The 21,604-nt window shown below is 47.7% G+C and overlaps 1 protein-coding gene across 1 annotated transcript in view; it reads right to left on the reverse strand.

Annotated features, from left to right (window-relative positions):
- Positions 1-21,604, reverse strand: part of ITGB5 (integrin subunit beta 5) — a 57,667-nt gene that overhangs the window by 32,585 nt on the left and 3,478 nt on the right. The window contains exons 2-6 of the mRNA XM_054277688.1: positions 21,005-21,090; positions 14,845-15,049; positions 9,689-9,938; positions 6,220-6,388; positions 163-324 (exon numbers count right to left, since the gene is read on the reverse strand). Coding sequence (XP_054133663.1) covers positions 163-324; positions 6,220-6,388; positions 9,689-9,938; positions 14,845-15,049; positions 21,005-21,090 — 872 coding nt within the window. The remainder of the gene's footprint in view (positions 1-162; positions 325-6,219; positions 6,389-9,688; positions 9,939-14,844; positions 15,050-21,004; positions 21,091-21,604) is intronic.

A 21,604-nucleotide genomic window follows, 5' to 3' on the forward strand; every position in this document is an offset into this window, starting at 1 on the left:
AGGGAATGCCCAAAGGAAGAGCAAATTTTATGTGCAAATTGCAGAAGCTGGGTTAAACCAGGCCCTGCATTTGCCAAAAGCTGCTGGAGCAGGGGTTGGCTGGTCTCCAGAGAGCTCCTCCAGCCCCTGAGGCTCTGAGGGCTGGCCCCGTGCCCCACTCACCAGCTGGCTGGACGCGCTGTACTCGTTGGCTTCGTTCAGGTGGCACTGCCCATCGTGGGGCTGCACCAGCCCCCCCAGCTTCCCATCCAGGGCTATGTGGGGCACATCATCCGTGGTGAAGACCAGCAGGTGAGACGCCTCCTTACGCCAGCCGATCTTCTCCTGGGGAAAGCAAACCCTGTGAGACAGCAGCCAGCCCCTGCCAAGCCCTTCATCCTTCACCCTGCACATGGTCCCAGCCACGTGCCTGGCCAGCAGCAGGCCCATTAGCATTAATTAGGAGAGTACCATGCTGCTGTCCACCCATCCCTGGTACGAAAACAAAATGTCAGGAGCCCATCCAGCAATTCCCAGCATCTCCTTCCAACACACTTAATTTAAAAGGCACGAGGAGGTATGTGGACTGTCCACCAGACCTTCTCTGCCCAGATCCAAGAGTAAGAATTTCAGCTGCTTTTATAGCCAAAGGAGACCTGCCAATTTCCTCCACACACATTTAATCTGACCTTGTTTCCTCAGCTCTGTGGAGCGGCCAATACAACAGCGAGAGCTGCAATATCCCCGCTCAGCATTTTCATTGCTGCCCACTCATGAAGGCTGTTTCTGAGCTGTGATGGACAAAGTGAGGTGCCTGCCTGAGGGGCCTGGCTTTGGTGCAACCACACTCATGCCCAGGCACTCTGCCCTGATCCCCTTCTGCACACATCTCCTGGAAGCCATGGTGCCTCTGCTGTTTCATTGTACAACTCTACACTGCCCCAGGCAGCTCTGTCCCCCTGCCCCACAGCCCAGGAGAGCAGGGCTACACACAAGCAAGAGCACAGCAGGGATCTTTGGCATTGGTGCTGCCACTAATCCCACACAACCACTCTGCACAGTGCTGCCCTGAGAAACTTCTGCTGATTTAAAAGCATGGTAATGTCAGGACATGCTGTAGTGGTTCCTACAAAAGCACCGAGGCATCAAGCACAGCACATGAAGTGTTCTCTGCCCCCTCCTTGGTTCCTCTGTGCAAGGACCAGACATTATCACTGTCTTTGCATGAAGAGAGATGCAAGGACAGATTTTTTTTCAAGTAAATGGATAAGATCCAGATGACAAACATTTCCCTCCCATGGAGCTTCCCCAGGTTTCCACATTTTCATCAGCCCGGGAAGCAGATCTGTGCCTATAACAGCACACTGAAGCACTTAGTGGCAATGGAAGTGGAGGGAAACAGCGGTGCCCAAAGGAAATTTTTGCAAAGCACCATGCTGCAGCAAACCCCCTCAGTGGCTGCTGCTGCTGCCAGGTCACTGCCAAGCTGGGTGAGCAGGGGTCCTGCTGCTGACCACAGCAGGGAGATCCTGCCACGGCACAGACTGGAGGCAGAAAGTCCCACTGTCCAGAGCTCCCCTTGGGCTGCCACACTGACCATCTGCCAGCAGACACTGCCCCACACCTTCCCTGCTCACACACTCCCAGCATCCCTCTCCCTCCAGACCCTGGCTCAGAGCACCACCACCCAAATCCTCTGGGAAAGCACAAGGGAAAAGCTGGGTCACAGATGGGAACATGCTGCAGATGAAGATACCCAACTCCTCCAGAGTTACTGCTCAGCCTATTTAGCAAAACCCAAACTCTGCCCTGTTTACAGGAAGGTGCTGGCCCTTCCCATGGAAAGCAGTGGCGTGGGCAGGGCAGGAGGGCAGAGCAGGCAAAGGGTGTAGAATCACATGTGCCAGTGCAATTTTCGCCTCCAAATGTGAGTCATAGCCCAAAGTCTGCTGATCTTTCCAATAAATATAACTCTTGCTTCAGGGACATTATTCTAGAGTATATTCCTTTTTCCTCCCAATTACAGAAGGTTTATTTTCTTTATTGACATTTTAAAGACCCCCATGATGTATATAAGGCCATAGGAAGAAATTTTTGGCAACACACATCCTTTACCATGCACCAGCACGTTACAGTCCCGCTCAGGAAGCAATGAATACTTTTTGCTCTGGGAAGCAGGATTCATTCCTCTGAAGTTACCCCCCTGGACAAAAGGCTAAAACCTCATGCCAAAATGTAACTTCTTAAGAACTCAACCCAAAAGTGATTACAGCTCTAATAATGCAAGAGGCAGTTTTCAGTCTACTCAGCCACCAGACAGAAGCTCATCCAATTCATTTTTCTTTGAGTATCCAAAGCTGATTTCTTTTTAAACTATTAAGGCCAAGAAACTCCCAAAGAGATTAGAAGGATTAATCTGAGTTTCATTTCCTCAGAAATGTGCTGCACACAAAGAAAAGGAGCTGCTTTCAAGCAGCAGCCACAAAGTCACTTCAGGAGTGCTGGTGCTGGTCACCTGCCTGCTAAGCCCACCTTTAACTCATGGGCTAAGAATTCCTCTGCAGACAAACTCTCCATGACTCCAACACCATTTCCCACATAAACAATACCAGAGCTGCTGTGGCTGCTCAGCTCAGGAACTCACTCCCAAAAAGCAACGAGCACCCACAGTCTCAGTGCCAATATCCAGGCACTGAAAGTGTTTGATGCCTCAGAGCATCAAACCAGGGTGCCTTGGATGGGCTGGCCGAGCCAGTGCTGATCCCACACCAAAAAAAGCTGTAGACCTACAAAAAAAGCCCCCCAAGGAGGCTGGCATGCCAAGGAACATCTCACACTGCCTCTGCCAGAAGCCTCAAGGCACTGGAAAATACAGCTCTTCAGCATGCAGTTTCCACTGAGAAACCCAGAGCAGCACTCCACTCCGCTTAAAGCAAATAACCAAGGAGAATTTAATTTATTTTTATTGGACTGGGATTGCTGAACAAAAAACCCTGCACTGATGCCTACCCTCTCATCTGGTTTTTGATCCTTATGGGATAAGAAGGATTTTTAAAGCAGGAGTGGGACTGGACCCAAAGCAGAGTAACATGTTTCCACAGGGTTTGGGGTGCTAAGGATCCTGCCCCTACACCCACAACCAGCTGCAGTTGCCTTCTGTACCCCAAAAAACAGCTTCTCACTCCATACAGCCAATAGTGACTGGCAAAACTGCCACAGCTGCCTCAGCACAGCTCTCCAAAAACTATTGAAAAAGCAGCAAAGCCTGTATTTCCACGCCTGAAAAAATACCTACATTTATACTTTGGGCACTGAATAAAAGCCCTTCAATTGCCAAGATGCAGTTGCCAGGAGAACCCCCTGGATTCATCAATTTGTCTAAAACCTCACCAGTTTCTCAGGTGCAGACCCTCTTGGAAGCAAGAAACAGATACAGGTGCAAGGCAAGTATGCCTTAGGGATCAAAAGCCAAAACCTCATTCACTTGGTATTGCTCTGAAAGGCACCTCAGTGTCTCCCAGATGCTTTGGCTATCTCCACCTACCAGTGTCTAGCAAGCACCAAGCAAAACCATTCCAAAAGATGCATTATTTTCCAATCTAGCATTATCTCCTCACTTCATCTCAGCATATAAGATCTGAAACTTACACATACCACCAAGCTATATGAGGCTTGCACTTAGAGAATGGCAAAAAACCAAAATACTGCAAATGGAAAATGTAATTATGGAAGGCTGATTAATATTCCTGGCATACTATTTTAGCATCAGAATAAAGGCTTATTGTCTCTGGCTCTTTCATTGCCTTGAGAATAACATTTACCATATCTTCATCTTTCAAAAAGGAGCCAAACCCTGGGCCTGCTCCTAAGTCTCTGTTAGCTGTACAAACTTTCCCCATTCCTTGGGTTGAAGACCAGGCCAAAACAGTACTTGAGTGCTACAGAGCCCCTAGGCAGCTCATGCAGAAGAAATGCCTGCTATGCATTCCAGTGTAAAAACATTTAGTCAACACAGGAGGTACTGTTTCTGACACGTCAGAAGGGGAGGAGAAGGCCTTGCTTAGACACCATGGCTTGGAGACCACAAGGCTCTGCTGCACTGTGACCCCCTCTCCCCTTGATGGCAGCACAAAGTGCTTCATGGGCAACACACTGCAAGTCCCCAAGGCAGGGGACTTTCTAAGGGGATAACCACCCTGGGAAAAGCTGGAGCATGCCAGTGAGATGCAATGGGGTGCACAGCAGTGATGAGGAAACCCACCTCAGAAATCACCAAGGTACCTGTACGCTGCTCTCCTTGCATGGGAGGGGGAATAGGTCCTGAGTTAACAGAAATTACTGTCTGCTTCTGGGGTTTTCATCCCCATGATACTCCATTAGTCACTGCAGGATGACAGACTCCATGCCAAGAACATCCTTGTCAGCAAGCTGCACTTCTCTGCCACCCCAAATGTCTGCAACCCTCACCCATGTAAGTGGTGTTGAGTCTCACCACAGCCCACAGCCACTGACCAGTCTGGGCCTTCGCTTGCGGACCACAAGGGAAATTAAGAAATAAGTTCCCATTTTGACTATGGCACCAAACACATCCTAATGTCAATCAGCTGCCTTGAAATTTTGCCTTTTTTAACTCTGGTCAGACAGAATCTTTGCTGCTCATGGCTGTGATGAGAGGCAGCTGCTCTGCCCAGAGCAAGGCACTGCCAATGCAGCATGAGTCATGGCACAGCCAGTTCTCCTGCCTTGCACACCAGGCCCATGGACTTCCTTTCCCACACCCAAGCTCCAGTAATTAATTAACTGCTGTGGCTGCAGAAATTTGCTGTCATGGCCTGCCACATCATGCCAACAGTCACGCATGCACACATGCTCACCTTTGCTCACCCTTCCCTGAGGGCGCTCATTCCTGAACTTAGATGGTACCAGCATCTAAATTAATCTTCTAAATTTAGAAGGGACCAGGCTGTGCGTTCAAGGAGGACAGTTAAAGATTTTGGCCCTTAACAACAATCTGAGACTGCCACAAATTCAGAGGAAATATCTTGCAGGTCTCCTGCCTTCCACCAGCACTGCAGAAATGAGCCCTTGTGATGCACACTGAAGTACTGCTGCACCATAGGGAAATATTTGCCTGTTTTTGCAGTAACTTCATGGAAGGGAGTGTAAAAACCCACATGGTGAATGGCACAACTGAGTCACCACCCTGAGCCATCCCTGCTCTAACCATGGGAGCCACCTCTCCAAAACTGAGAAGCACTTTATAGCCAGACAGTTATTGGGAGCAGCACTGCAGCTGTGCCAACAACAATATCCGTGGGAAGATGCCCCAGTGGGGCAGGTTCAGTCCTGCCAACACCATGAAGCACAGCAAAGCCAACCCAGGCAAGGAGAGATCTGGCTTCCCACATGCCTGCAATCCATCACTCCCACAGACCATTTCTATCTTTTTCTATCTCCCAACTCCCATAATTCAGACCCAGAAGAAAACATGCCCAATCAAAAGGACTAAGCAAGGCTGAAGCAAACACAAAGCAAATGGCAGCAATAGGGGAAAAAGCAAATAGAACCAGTCCTGATGAGCAGGGAAGCTCAGCCTCATGTCAGAGTGGAGCAAACACTCCCATTCATGACAAAGGGATATGGAGCAACCCAGCTACTTGTTCCAGAGAGATCTCCAAGCAAGCATCTCCAAAAACCCTAAGGACATGGCTAACGTGGCACCAAGCTAATAAACTCTGCTCCAGTTCTGCTGACAAAGAGGGAGAGAAGGCTCTCAGCACCCAGAGGTGAGATCATTCCCCCACACACAGAGAGGGAAGATATGAGCAGTAGGAACCAGCTCCAACCCTCAACATGGGTCTACTGATGCAAGATGTGTTTGATGCACCCATTTTAAACACATTGAGCCGATGAGCAGTACTGCTGCACACAAGTGTATGTAACTCTGGAAGGATTCTGCCCCAGGTGCTCTGCACCAAAGTCTAAGTGTGTAATGAAATCTCAGCCCTAAATTTGTACTTCCAGAGGCTCTATTTTTATCCCTTTAAACTAGAAAAAGAATTAACCTTTTTTCCCATGCCTGTTTATCTACGGAAGCACATAAAAACAAAAGCCTCTACTTTTAAAAGCAATTTTCAGTTTCTCCAAGAAAAATTTAGTAGTTCCTTCTATGAAATGGCAGACTTTGCCATTGGTTCAATAACAGAGCAGAAGAAACCCCCAGAAAGGAGAGCAGCTCACCTTGCAGACAGCAGCCTGCAGAATGGCATCGAAGCCGCCCTCGGGAGCGTCTCGGTTGCGGGACACTTTCTGTTTGCGCACCTCCTCGTTGAAACGGTCCACTTTGTCCGTCAGGGACAGCAGGTGGCGGAAGCCAAAGGAGGGGACACAGCTGGAGAACAGCTTGTAACTGTGGGAAGAACAGAGGAGTGGTCAGCTGGGAGGAACCACACCCGCGGCCAAGGACTGCAGAAGTTCCCAGCTCTACCAGGTTTTGTTCAGAGGGCTGGAATACTTTCACAGTGCTTTGTATTTTGGGCACTTCATCTTCTGGCTATTTCTCCACAAAACCCTACAGTAGGGCCCATTTTTTTTCCCCTCTCAAGGGCTTTCAGAAGATGAAGTTTCCAGAGATCCCACCAGGACTGAACATCTCTTTCCACATACCATGTGAATGGAGACAATGAGCACCAGCCCACCCTGGGCCATGCAGCTCTGCACTTTCTGCACTCAAAGTGGTTTTCACTGGGAATCTGCAGCCAAGGATGCGACCCAGTGGTAGGGAGGCTGCATTTTGGCAGATCCACCCTCCCCAGCAGCCCAGGAGGGCCATGGGAGCCATGTCCCACACCTGCAGAGCCTGTGGGCTGTGTCAAAGGGCAGGAGCATCACTGACAAGAACTATCTCTCCCCTCTTCTGCAGTACAGATTTTCACTGTGTCATCCAGTTTTCTTGCCAGTATGAGCCACCCTACACCTACTACACATCACCAGGCACCTGGCAATTGCCCAGTATGAGATGGAGCAATAGCCAACACCAGCTCAAGCTTCCTCCCACTCTCCCTGCAAGCTGGTGAGAAAACACAATCCCTGCTTCCCACCAGAGCAGAAGGGTGGGAGGGGCACCCTAAGGCAGAGAAATGTCTTGGCAGGCTACCAGGAAACCTTTTTTCCCATACAAAACCATGACAAGGCAGTTTTGGCGCTCACCTGGAGAGCTCAGCAGAGCAGCTCCTGTGGCATGGGAAATCAGTGAGTGTGTGCAGGAGAGAGGGACAGGAAGGGTTAAGAAGAAATGTGTTTAAAAAGGAGTTGGCGTGGCACTAATTCACTCTTATCTTCAAACATATAACCCAGAGTACAATTAAAAGCTTCTGCTGACACATGACCCACTACGGGTGAGTTGGAAGAGGCTTTTTACACAAAGGAGTATTTTAAATTTACCATCACTGAGAACTCAAATTCCTCACAAGGGATCCCAAAGCAGGGATTTCCATACACACACACACCCATCCCCTAATTGTGGGGCAGGTCTCATTGCCCTGGGCTTGGCTGGCAATTAGAGCCATCCCTTTTGATCAATGATCCACATCCAGACTTGCATTGTGCTCGTGCCCAGGGCAAGGCAAGGAGTCTGCCATGCCTGAAACCCCTCACTGCAGGGTCTCAGTAAGCTGCCCTCAGCCCACCAGGATGCTGAGGCAGGAGCAGGGGTGATGAGGGAGACAAGGGAAACAGGGCTGCACCCCACCCACACCACAAGGCAGAGGAGGGAAGAGCCTGGACCAGGGGCAAAAAGCACCCACCCACTGCAGCTCGAGCTTACTTGCAGCTTTTCTTAAAAGCTGAAGGGTTTGTTTTGACACCAGGAATACCTGCAAACAAAACCAGGCCTGACAACCCACCCTGCTGCCCCAGGGACACGTGGCAGCAGCCAGAGCCCCCACACAGAGCAGGCTGGGGAAGGAGACCCCATCAGAGAGCAGGGAGCCAGCATCCCTGGTTTGGATGAAGAGGAGACACATGGAAACTGGAAGGGAGCACTACCAGATGAGCTGCCGTGGGCAATCCTTCCTAAATGTTTTCCCAAAACCAGGCTGGCTTAAAGTGACCCACAGAAAGAAAAGCAAACAGCTGGGTAAAGCCAAAGGAACACACAGATAGCCTGATCATGGTGGGAAAAGCTGAGGTGACAGCTCTGGATGTTCTTGATAAAAGGTCATTGGAAGTTTCAGGTACACCTTTGTTGCTGAGTTGTCCAGTTCCATCCTGTCCTTCTGCACCCATCTCCTCCTGCATGTTTCACTCTGTTTCACTTGGCAAAAGCCATGTCACACCAATTAAATCACACACCAGCCAAACAAAGTTTCCAAGATTTCTCCAGCTGGAGCCTGAGGGCAGGTGGCAGAGATTGAGGGGACAGAGATGACAGAGGATCCCTTGGAGGCTATGCCAAATTTATGGGAGAAGCACTATGAAGAGCGTGGTTTGTATGAAGAGTGTGGTGTGTAATGCCATCGTGGCAGAGACACCTTCCTGGCTCAGTGTGGTCACTTTTGCCTCATGATTAAAGCAAGAGTTTTCAGTGTTAAAATCCATTTGAGTTTCCAATTTGGACAGAACTGGTGAAAAGCGAAAACAGACAATTTTTGTCTGGTCAACAAGCAATGTGCAGTGAGCTGCCAATGCTTGGTCAGAGCCAAAAGCTGGCCTAGAAGCTCACAGCTGATGCAAGCTGTCTTTATCTGCCTCTCAGAGCATGCACAGAGCTTGGCATCCATGCATGAGGTGATCTTACAATGTAAGTATCCACAAATGAAAGGGATCTCCTCACTGCCCTTATGTGACTGGGAAGCACCCACTGATGGATGAGGTGAAGATGGGGAATACAAAGGTGTCAGTGGTGACAGTCTCCGAGGAGGGCACTTGCTGCTGTATCCATCCTTCAGTGCCAACACCCAAACCCATCTGAGCCTGGACACCCTTCCCCACTCCCAATTTCACTCTGGCATAATCCTCAATTCAATGGACTTGATCCCAACTCTGGTGGTTAAAAGGCAAACAAAAAGACACTTGCAAAGACACAAGCAAAAAGAAAAAGGAAATAAAGGGATGAAGGCTCTTATATCACCACAGAGTAAACCACATCATTTGTGTCTGTCGCAACTACCAGTTTGCTTTCCTTCCACAGCAATAAAGATGAAAAAACCCTCCTGCAGCCATAAAAACACTCTACAAAAACTCATTAATCAGCACTATAGGCCATAGCAAATCTCAGTTCCTCCAAACACTTTTGTTGAGAAGAAGTTACATTGCCTTGGTCTCCTTATCTGTAAAATGCAGACAAAAAGCTTAATTGATTTACTCAACGCCAAACTATGACTCAGAGCTAAGATCAGAAATCAGGAATTTCTGGCTTTGGCTCCTTTTCCTTAAAGGCTGTAAAAAAGCCTGCTATGTCTGCATCCTTTTCAGGTACTTAAAAATAGCTTCAGGATCCCAGGTACAACAGTTTCCCATGTCTAGATGCAGAGATCTCCCCACAGCACAATGAGAAGCTGTCCTATCTTGACAGCATCACAGTGACAGCCAGGCTCATCATCATCATTCCCAAAAGCCAGAGCTGAAGAGTGGTTCATTATTCACAGCAAAAAGGCACATGAAGAGTGCAAACACAGACCCTGCCCCTCCAGGTGCAGCCAGCACTCACCCAATGCAGGGATTGTTTTGGTATCTTGGCGCCGTGTAGGAGAAAGGAGAAATGTTTTTGTCCACGAAGGAGCCAAAGCCCAGACGGAAGTTGCTGGTGAGCTTCCTCATCTCCTCAGCCAGCTTGGTGCCCAGGTTGCGGATGTTGTCCAGGTCGTCGTTCATGGACAGGGACAGGTCCATCAGGTAGTAGAGGTCCACGGGGTAATCCTCCACCTGCCTCACCTGCACTCGGAACGAGGTCCGGTCACCTGCACACACACAAATGGCGGGCACGGTGAGCAGCAGACTCCCAGCACACACAAAAATCCAGATCAACACTTTTCTTTCTCCCCCTGCAGAGCAGAGAGATCACTTTTCAAAAGAAGAGGGTGAGGGCAATAAGCTTTTCCAAATACATCCCTCAGGAGACTAACAGGAAAACAGGTATTGACTTTGGGTCCAGCTATGTAGGATATTGGCTGGCAAGAAAAAGACATGGAATGCTTATCTCTGTTTTAGCTCTTTGGAGGTATCAGAGAGGGTCCTTCCATCTCATCTGAGAGAACATCTAAGGGAGGGACACATGAAAAACACTTTTGCCCTGTGTGCAGTCCAGGGATGTTTCCTTAGAAAACAGGAAAGAAAAGCAGAGTGAACCTTAAATGGATGTTTCATGGACTGCTGCAACAGGGACCCTGTCCACACTTACTTGAGTACATTCTCAAAGGAAACCAGGAGCAGTCCAAGAAGTTCTGCACAAAAGAGAGTAGGAGGAAGAGCAGGAGAAGGAAGAGGATCAGAAAAAAATAGCCAGCATGAAGTGAATGCAAGATGTACTCTGAGCTGTGCAGGGAAGTCAAGGTGAAGCAGAAACAGAAGAAACACCTTTGAAAAGGAGCTCCCCCCAGAAATGGAGCTGGAGAAATCAGAGCAAAAGGGAAGTGGAAAAGAAAGTTGTTAGGGTCACCTAGGGAAGCACTGAGGCAGAGGTGAAACTTCCTGAAGTGATGAGCACAAGGGAAGGAGCTGGCAGGGCCGAGTCACGGGTTGTGCAGATGTGAAGAGAAGCAGAGGAAAGCCTGTCCCTGACCTTCTCCTTTGCCACTGGTTTTCAGAGATACCCTCTGGAAGGGGTGCCAGGGAAGGCCACCACAGGCAACACCTACTCCTCAGAAAAGCTGAGGTGGCTCCAAAGTGAACTCAGCTTCACACCAGATGGACCTTGGTGGAGCCAGACAGAAGGTGGCAAAAGCTTGCCTTTCACTTTGCTGAGGGAGGGGTCTAAATAAAACCACAAACCCCAACCTCACAAGCCAGGCTTTGGAGATCCCATGCTCCCAGCTTCCAAATTAGCCCCTTTTCCAGTTCACTGGGGTCTCAGCCCCAGGGAATTGGATCATTTAGAAACCAAGCTCTGAGTTCTGCCCTCTCCCAGCCCTTGGAGGGCAAGGCTAAACTTGGGGCAGTGGCAGGTTCTGCAAAACACTTGTGGCTTCCCCTCTTCTTCCCCAGAAATGGAACTCACATTTTTTAGTATTGTGAAAACACTTCCCTAACTGCTTTATTGTTCTCCTCCTTGTGCACAGCAGCACAGCTGCTCCCACTTACTTCCAGCCCAACAGCAGCCGCAGCATCCCAAAACTGCCATGCTGGCAATGCACAGCACAAGGGGCCTGACCTGGGCTCAGGCTGCACCAAGCCAAATCTCCTCAAACAACACCCTCCTTCTCCTTCAGCACTTCCCTGCAATCTGCTGCAGCCCCACCTGGGAAAGGCAGGGCTGCAGGAGGCACCATGTGCAAACATCACATGTAGATAGTGCCCAGCTGTAGGAAGCAAGAAATTCATGCCTTAAATGTTCCTCCTTCCTCTGTACTCTCCCCATCTTTCTTGTCCAGCAGGAGCAGGACAGGGCACAGGGCTGGGATGTGGAGTGCAGCAGGTGCTCCAGGTGGGCCTCACATTATACCTGGCATGCATTTTGTGGGGGAACAAAGAAGAACACAACTCATGTAGCACAAAAACTGTTAGCACTGATTGCAAGGTAAAACACTGTGATTGCAAGCTTGACTTTAATTCAGTGCTGCAAAAATGTGTTTAAATCTGGGAAAATTCTTTCCCATGCCCATATTTTTAATTCCTACATATTTTTCCCACTCAAAAAGGGGATGTGTCCTCTGTATTTTGCAATGTTTTCATTTCCAAAACACTGCTCTTCCTGCCAGAAAGGGTATTTGGGATGCTGTGATCAAACGTGCTTCTCTTAATAGTACAAATTTATTAGTCCCTGAGAAGCACCAAAACCAACAGGATCCTGTGGCTGGTTCTTCTTTCATTCCTAACTGCACAAACCAATTATGTCAGAGAAAATATTGCTAATGTATGTAAGTGCAAAAGAATTTACTATTCTCTATGGACAGTATTACTTCTAGGGATAATCCAGCCCCCTCCTTCCTCACATACTGTTGCCACCATCCTTTCCTTAGGGCTTTTACTGAAAAGTTGTAAACTCAGAGCTTAATTCAGAAATTTTTCTTGGATACCATCATGCAGAAGCAGCGCAAAAATTGGAAAAATTTATTTTGGTCAATTTAAGAACATAAACTCAACAATCATGCTTATCCAGCTTATTCCTGCTTGGTGAGGCTTATGGCTTGATGAGCAACACAGCTGCATCTATTCATTTTTAAGTCTGTTTACACTATTACTATTTCTTTTAACTAGGATATGCTGCTTTATAGCTGGGCTCCAGATTAAAAAGCAATATTATAAAAACTAAATGCTCAATCCAAAAGCTACTCTGTAAGAACATCAATTTAAGGCCTTTGGAGTTTAGCTGAGGACACAGATTTGGGGATGTGACTTCTGCCACAGGATGATGAGATCAAACTGCCTGGGTGGGAACAGCAAACAATTGACAATCCACTCCCTTCTGCTTCTGCTTAGTGGTCTAAGAATAAAGGATCACCATTGCCACAGATTGCCATCGCTTGAATTTGTCTTTGAAACAGGACACCCTCATGCCCAAAATTAAATCAATGTTGTCTCCTTTTTGTCTTGGGTTCACAGGGTGAAACCTGTTCTCCCAAACTCAAGGATTAATGGATAATTTAAACTGGCCCTGCTAATGCAAGGGTTTAGGAAGTCATCAGCTTGAAGGTGAAGTGTTGCCCAACATCAAAAGGAGAAGAAAAATGGGAGATGCTATCACAAACATCGAGGTTTGTCCCTCCTCCTGTAATGACCGTGATGCTCAGCAAGAGCAGCACAGGGAGAGGAGTTCACTGGCTCAGAGTGGGAATTGCTGTGGGGATCCTCAGGGTGGTTCCTGCTGCTCAGCCCAGACCTGGAGGGCTTCTCACCACAGGGAACTGAGCATGGCCATGAGTGGGGTCCCCACAAGGGTGGGCAGAAGCAGCACACCAGCCCTGTGCAGCCCAAGGCTGCAAAAAGCCAGACCCCAGGAGATGGATCCCCACACCCTGGCACTGACTGGAGCAGTGGGCACTGGATGGGCAAAACTGCTGGGGACTGGCAAAGCAGAATTTGCTGAGCATCGGGCACTGCGTGTGGAGGATGCACAGGAGAGGAGATGTGGAAGCTGAGCCAGCCCTTTCTGTCAGGAATTGCCTCAAGAAACAGCAGTAACAACAACTCCCTTTTGCTCCCTTTTTTAACACAACATTCAGTGGCAGAAGCCATGCATCCAGATATATGAACAATGGTGACTGCTCTCAGGTATCTGATTTTAAGGCTTTGAAGCATTTTTTTTTAGATTTGAGGGTCTGACAATGACAGCTGAGGAAGTTAATTGAAAAACATGACAATTTCTAACTTATACAGCTGAAACAAAAACTCCTATAGCAACTGGTAGGCTCTGGGAGAGCACTAATAGCATAAGCACCAGCTCAAACCCCTGTTTTTCTTTAGTAAAGCATCAATATTTCTCTTTTCTGTATGCTCATGAGAGCTGTCACAAAACTGTAAGCCTAAGAAACCCACACCAATAGCTTATAATGAATCAAGCTTTTATATTTGCTTCTTATCTTTGCAATAAAGAGCTTTTTTCCCTCTTCAGAAATGTCAGCTGCCAAATTTTTTCAAGAATTCTAAACCCACATTAAAGCCTCCCCCCACCATGCAAAAACTTTTGATAACAAGCATGCTTGCATAGCTCAGATGAGCTGTTCCCTTCTAATTTTTAATTAAAAGGAAGAGATTGAAGAAAAGTGATGGCTCAGGAGAATGAAAGAGGGACCTGGCTGCAGTCCAAGGCCTGAGTCACAAGTTCAAATCTCCATCTTCTGCCTTGATCCCATAGCTCTTTTGCATACTGACAGAAAACAGATATGTGGGTTTGTTTCCAATTTATAGAAGGATCTGTCTCAGTTTAGAGTCATGCCCTGTCAGCTTAGCAGAGGAACCAAAGTTATTTTAACTCCTTCCACACTGTGATTCCATTTTGAGGCCGAGCAGGTTCCTCCTAAACACATGCAGGTGTTAAAGCCATTTCTGGTATCAGTTGTGGGTGGGCTTTGACTGACTTTGCCCAACAGCAGTGTCCTCTCATGGAGGACACGTGCCCCAGCCCCAAACCTGTTTGTGACTCACCAACAAAGTTCAAAGGTATGGAAGGGGCCAGCAGGCACCTGCTTTAGTGGGCTACAAGGCCACAAGCTACAATGTGCTCTTGGCACATCCTGGCCACCCTTCCTGACGCAGACATCTTCTACGAAAAATCCTTTCCTTAGGATTTTTCCTCCTGAGAAGCTGAGAGGCCTCAGGAACAAAATGTGGTTATATAAATAATGTGGTTTATATATATAAACAATGGTTACCTGCTGCTGTGGAATGCAACAGGTGCATCTGTGATTGGCCTATGTTGGATGTTTCTAATTAATGGCCAATCATGGTCAGCTGGCTCAGACAGAGAGTCCGAGCCACAAACCTTTGTTATCATTCCTTCTTATTCTATTCTTAGCTAGTCTTCTGATGAAATCCTTTCTTCTATTCTTTTAGTATAGTTTTAATGTAATATATACCATAAAATAATAAATCAAGCCTTCTGAAACATGGAGTCAGATCCTCGTCTCTTCCCTCACCCAAAAACCCCCGTGAACACCGTCACACCCTCTCTCCCTCCCCTCACACCCCACGGAGCTGCTGGGGACTCACCAGGACGAAGACTTAAGGCCACCTTCTGAGGAGTGATCTGTGTGACGTCCAGGTGGCTCTGGCCAGAGCCCTTGCTGCTCAGGGGCACGTTCCTCAGCACGCTGATGCTGCTGCTGGGGCTCTCAATGGCTCCGGCGCAGCCGTTCGCAAGCAGGTTCTGCAGGAAGTCACACCGGGATGTGATGGACTTCGTGCTGCTGAAATCCTGGGGGAGAAGAGGGACAAAAAGGAACTGGAGGGGAATGCATCAAACTCACAGCAGGGGCTTTGTTTTGACATGCTGGTATCTAACAACCAGGCGATGACGAGGAGAAGCTGGTGTCCTTTGTGGTGACTGTTCTTGGAAGGAGCCTGCACTGAGCCTTGAGACTTTCAAAAGGATCAACCAAAAAAGGAAGTTCTGTGAGGATTTGAACGCTGAGTTTGCTCACAGAGCTCTGAAACAGAAACCTAAGCCTGTGTTTTCAGCCTAGCCACAGCAGCAGCACCTGTTCCCAGCCCTGGCCACAAGAGAGCAAGGCAAAGCACTTGGTTTGCTGCAGGGACAGCCCATTGCCATCCCTATTGTTTTGTGCACATGCACTGTCTCAAAGGAGCTTTGCAAAAGACAGAAGAAAGAACAAGGAGGTGGCACTGAGGGAAGCAGGACCAAGCCACCAACCCAGAGAGGGCCAAGTAAAGATGTGAAGCTGAAGACAGGCTGGGTGGCTCCCTCTTCCCTGGGTGAGACACATCTCCACACAAGCACTGTGTGGGGAATGAGGGAGGTGGGAGGAACTTCCGACGAGCTGGTGAAAATGCACACTGTGCCCACCACAGAGAGTCAGGCACAGGCAGCAAGGTGCAGGCAGAGGCCCCCTCCCAAAGGATGGGCAGGAGCCTCCCAACACCCATCCCAGAGCTGCAGCCCTTGCTGCGAGCCCCGTGCGTGGTGCACAAAGCAGCCTTGTGCAGGGCAGCACTCAGGAACAGCCGGGAACACAATGCACCCTTTTGCAAGAGCCTGTTTGTTAGAATGCCTTTTTTTTTTCTCCCCAAAAGTGCCAAAGGGAACAAGTCACATGCCCAAAACTTACTGGGTTTTCAACAGTCGATTCCTACTTACTTCTGCACTACAACAATAGAGACAACACTCTTCAGCTCCAGGGCTGAGGGACTAAAATGACATGAAATAATGCAGAGAAGATGCTTGCAGCCATGCCAGCCCCTCCTTCAGCTGCTCAGCCAAAACCAGTGTGGGGCTGAATAAACCTCACTTATTGCTGAAACTCCAGCATGGCAGAGGACAGGAGAGACATCAAGGAGGGAGAGGCTCCTGACAGATCCTCATGGGGTGATCTCCAGGGGTCCCTCAAGGACAAGCCTGGATACAGGACTCTGGGACACAGACAGAGGCTTCCAGCTGCATTTTTCTCACTGCAAGGTCCCAATGCTATTTGAAAAATGAGAGGTTTGCATTCCAGCATCCAGCAGCAGGCTCCAGCCAAGAAACCAACGACGGCGCATCAGATGGATGCGAACACAAATTTCTTGGAACGCGCTGTGTAAACAGATGAACTTCCAGAAAAGGAGGACTGGGACTATTTAAATCATCTCCAGCATGACAAAATAAAAATCAGAATCCCTCACGAAACTGAAAACAACGCCCAGCCTTTCAGAGCAGCACATTTCAGGCAGCCTTGGAGAAAAGTTTCTCCCAGATGTGGTTTTACCTGGAATCAGCAAGGACCTGGTGGGGTCCAGGTGCTCCCTTGGGCCTATCCACCAAGCAGCAGGGGGAGATGCTCTCCTGCTCTCCCAGTACCCAGCTCCACTCTGGAAGCACTCTGGAAGATGGATCCCCAGTCCCTGTCAGTCACTCTGGCTGCTCCAGCCCCCTGGTCGGTGCTCAGAAGCTCACAAAGGGGAATGCACACAGGCAGACAGGATGAATGGAGACAACAGTGGGACAATTACATGCTCATCAGTTTGACAGTTTTAAGACAAATTGCTCTGTTCATGCTATAAAAATGGAGAATGGCACTCACTGTATCTAATACCTAATTCCTGACTAGGCATGTCCCTATTATTCAGCCCATCCTGTTCTTTTTGATGAAGATCTCAATCATTTTTTACTTTAATCAATCCAGTTCTGCATTAATTCCATCTGAAACATGTCTGCTTTCTCCATTAAAAAAAACAAACAAACAAACAAAAAAAAACAACAAAACAAACAAACAAAAACTTGACATGCTCCCTTTAGGAACATCCTTAACTTTCTTTCCCCATTCTCTAGGCATACATTTCTGAGATGGAAGAGGATGGGGTAAAAGCACCAGAGGGTGCCACTGGGGAAATTTCAGTTCACTTACTCAAAAAGGACATTTCAGTTTAATTAATGTGCATCTCTGGTTTCCAGGTACACACATAAATGCTCCACACAGGTAATGGACAGATGAACACAGCTCATCCACCTTGTTAACAAACAAGAGGAGCCTCTGCACACTGGAATATTGCTCTCCAAAGCAGCAAAAAAGAAAATGTAATGGTGACATTTCCCCCCCATACTGGTACTCCCAAATGCTCTTTTGAAGAGCTTCACCCCCTGCAGTCACCCCAGGAAGGTTTATCACAATTAAAACTCCCACCTGTCTCTCACACCTGCCCTGGCAGCTCAGAGGACAGCACTGAAGCCACTTCCTGAGCTCCCTGTTCTCCCCAGCAAACCCAAAAAATCCTGCTCAGCCTGGGGAACCAGGTGCCACTGTAAAAAATTCCACAAGCATCCTCTGGTCCCACACATGGAAACCAGGCTGCCACAGAGATACAGCAACCCCACAGGCCAGCGTGCAGCTTCCAGTCAGAATATTTCACCAGCACCATGTCAACAATTTCTCATCATTTCCAGCCTCTCCTAGACCCTGCAATTCCCCAGTTCCAGCGTGGATGGACAGGCTGCAGCAGCCTCCATCACACCAAGAGTCATTCTCCCTCAGAGAGCTCTGCTTCAAGGCATGCTCAGGTGATGGTTAGGGCCACATATTCACACCTCCTCTTCTAAGTGCCACTGAAAACACCACCCTTGAGGCCTGCCTTTCAAGGTACTCTTCCACAAGCCAGCAGAATCGATGCCTGCTCCCAAATTTCCAAGAGCCCAAAGACCTGTGGTTAGCTCAGCAGCCCCTGGAGGCTCTAGGGCTGCTGCACAGCAGAAGCTGCTGTCCTCAGCTCATCCATCATCACCCCTTTGGATGGCAACAGGGATGCTGAGCACAAGCAGGAGTGGAAAGAAGTCCAACCAAGGCAGGGGATGAGATGCACCCTGTACCAACAGGTTAGGAGGTGGCAGTCATAAAGTGAGAGCACCTTGCCTGCTCTGCTGCAAGATCTGTCTGTACACATCCCCTTACCTCACAATTCAGGGCAGTGTAAATTCAGGAAACCTTATTCCTCCTGAGAAACTACTGGGATAGGGCTCCCAAAGAAACTGGTATGATGGTACCACCAAGTGATATTTTCCAAATATTTCCCCGAAGGAAATACAAGAAGGTGTACATATACAGGAAGATCAATTATACATATAACTATGCAATGCAATTATACATATAGCTATACAATGTGTAGAATATATATTTTTATATACAATATATAAAAATATTATATATATATTATATAATTCTATATATAATGTATACAGTATGTTTAGAGATGAGATGTATATATATATATAAAATATATTATAATATATTTTATATATATATACATCTCATCTCTAAACATACTGTATACATTATATATAGAATTATACATGTACTGATAGATCTCTACTATATATATATTTCCTGACAAAATTACCAATTGTTGCTTGCAAAGTTGATAAAAGCTGGCTCAATTTGCTCACAAACCTGTAAAGCAAATGCAAAGGGAGCACAAAATACACACAAATCAGCTGACTGTGGTTCTACCACAGCACAGCTGCAATCTGTGGAACACACTCCAATATCTTACCCCTGATATTTAAAGAGCAGCAGAGCTATAAAATTTGACTGGCATGTATGCATCCAGGAAACATAGATAGCAAACTGCAGCCAATGCAAAAGCTAAGGAAAACACATTAAGAGCTATCTAATAAATTTAATAAACCTGACTAGGCTGCAGCAGAGGGAAGGGGAATAAGGTGGTGAAATGACTATGAAACGAAGGTGGATATTATAGAGTTTATAATATTACTTTAAAACTTTCTGAAGTTGAAAAACTCCAGGTATCTTGGAAATCCCATTATGTCACCTGATGATCTCAGCTAAAGAGAAATAATTCATTTCAAAGAGTACATTCTAAAAAAATATATACAAAAAATACAGAATTAGGGTAAGAACTTGCTAAGTTTAAGCATGTAGCATGTAATGGGAACAGCAGCTTTTGAACACATAGCTCTTGGCACAAAACACCTTGAACTGTGTGTTTTTAAATAGCTTCTGCAGGCTAAAGGTCAGGAAGTACTACAGGACTTCCCTGTAAACACCCATCTTCCTCCTTGGCCCCTCCATTCCAGTCAGGAATTTTCTTTTTTTATCAGTAACTACCCTGTTTGCATGATAAGAGTTGGGCTGCCAGTCCCATTAGTACAATTAGTGGTCACAGTGACCACCAGATAAACATTTCCACAGCATTCTACAGAAAGTTGTCTTTCGATGCCAAGTAAAGGAAAAAAACCCAAAAAAAGCACAATCCATTGGGTACCCATAGCTTATTAGCCAGCGTTCCTGGATCCAATCTCACCACCACAGATTAGCTGGCTGGAAGAGGAGCTCTTACAGCTGTTTACAAGATGTCTCAGAAGCAAGATCTATTGCTTTACCCTTTCCCTTCTGCACACCAATTGCCTGGCTGGAACAAACAACCCAGGAAAGCTGTGACACTGTTTGGTGTTTGCAGCATTACAGGGCTTTCCCCGCAGAGCTGCAGCTGTGCTTGGCAGTGCAACATCCACTGAAACACACACAGTGCCTGGGGCAGCCCCCAGGACCCAAACCACAGGGACTGGAAGCCACCTTCACCCCACATCCACCTCCATCCCCACCCATCCTCTGCCCTGGAGCTGGCATTTACCCCAGGCAGGCCAGGGAGGGGAAGAGCAGAGGGGACAGAGCCTGCATCCTCAGCTCAGCAGCACCAGGTGAGGTGAGTGCCCAGGAGGGGACAGGGATGGCCACACTGGAGGAATAAGGGCCAGCAGGGAACAGAGCAGCATCACCACTGGCCATGCCCACCCAGAGGTTCAAGATCACCTATTGTTCTTTGGGATTCTCCCATCCCAAAAGTGGTTCCTGACACAGCAGCTGTGCCAGCCTGTTTCTCAGATTTTTCCATGCATCTGAAAGCATCCGTACTTCTCTCCTGAACACCCAGGACAGGCACTAAGCAGACAATGGTTTTCTATGCGCCAAACATTATTAGGGCTTTCACACATCATTTTCTCTAGAAATTGTAAGTCTGCTTGATAAGACATATATTGGATTATAAATATATAGACCTAAACCCATGAGCAGCCCCTAGGGAGCAGGGGAAGGTATTTGCAATTGCTCACAAACCAGGAGGTGCAGCTGAATTATGGGTGAGCAGCTTCAGCACCAGCACAAGGATGTATTTTCCCTCTGAAGTGCTCAGTTACTCTGTGAAACTCCTGGCACCATGCCAGAAGCATGCGCCGCCACCCCCCCAAAATGACACAATAGATTCAGAAAGGAGAATTATCTTTGTTACAGACAAAGAGCCCATGCCAGGCCACACGACAAGGGACACGTAGCAGGACACCAGCCAGGGGCTTGGGGCCAGGGGCTTGGGGCTTTTTGGGGAGAGAGCTTTGGAGCAAGGCTCCCTGAAACACAGAGCCCATGCAGGGACCCAGCATCTTGGAAACAAGAAGGTAATTGAAGGGGCAGAAGGACTGAGGGAACAGTGCTGCTCTGTGAGGGTGTGTGGGGGTCAAAGTGGGGTCAGAGACTTATTTCCTATGATGTCAAAGAGCTGAGGAGTCCCACACACCCGAAATATACTCGGCATGGAGCATCCTCTGCCCTCACTCAGCCCTGGTGGCGAGTCAGGAATAGGTAAGGTGGGAAAAGAGCTCCCTTCCAGCACCACAAAAACCATGAAAGTCAAACAAGGTGTGCCCACCTACCTCCTTGGAGCACCAGGCACACTTGGGATGAATGAGGAGACACTCTTCACAGGACGTGGCGCTTCCACTGGTGCACAGATTGAGACCTTTGGCAAAAGAGAACATGGGCTGAATGGTTATTCCACTCCAAAACAGGGCTTGGGGGGGTTCTGAGACATTCTTAATGCTGAACACACTGTAAATTCAAACAAGAGCAAATAATCTCCCAGGAGCCTAAAAGGCAGGAGAAGCTGTAAATGTCTCTTCACCTGTAAGGAGGTCTTGTTTATTTTCCCTCCCTAAGGTAAATGAAAAGGACAGAAACTTCCTTTGGGGTGCTGAGAACCTCTAAAAAATGACTGAATCTGGTGATTTTTCTTTACTCCATTTCAATGGTGTCTGGTTAATCAAAGAGTCCAGCTACTCATATGCCCAATCAAACACTCCCATCGCTGTGGGCAGAACTCAGTAACTGTTTGACCACTCTGAAATGTGGAGCTGGCTGTCCAAAAGCCCAAGATGCTGACTTTTAAAGACACATCTTTAGGCATATTTTCTCACTTTTTCTAGCTGGATATATGGGGAAACCTCTCCCCATAATTTTCATATTAAAGCACTCTT

This window comes from Melozone crissalis, unplaced genomic scaffold (genome assembly GCF_028551555.1).
Source record: "Melozone crissalis strain CALT ecotype California unplaced genomic scaffold, PUWL_Pcris_2 ptg000023l_1, whole genome shotgun sequence".
Lineage (NCBI taxonomy): Eukaryota > Metazoa > Chordata > Aves > Passeriformes > Passerellidae > Melozone > Melozone crissalis.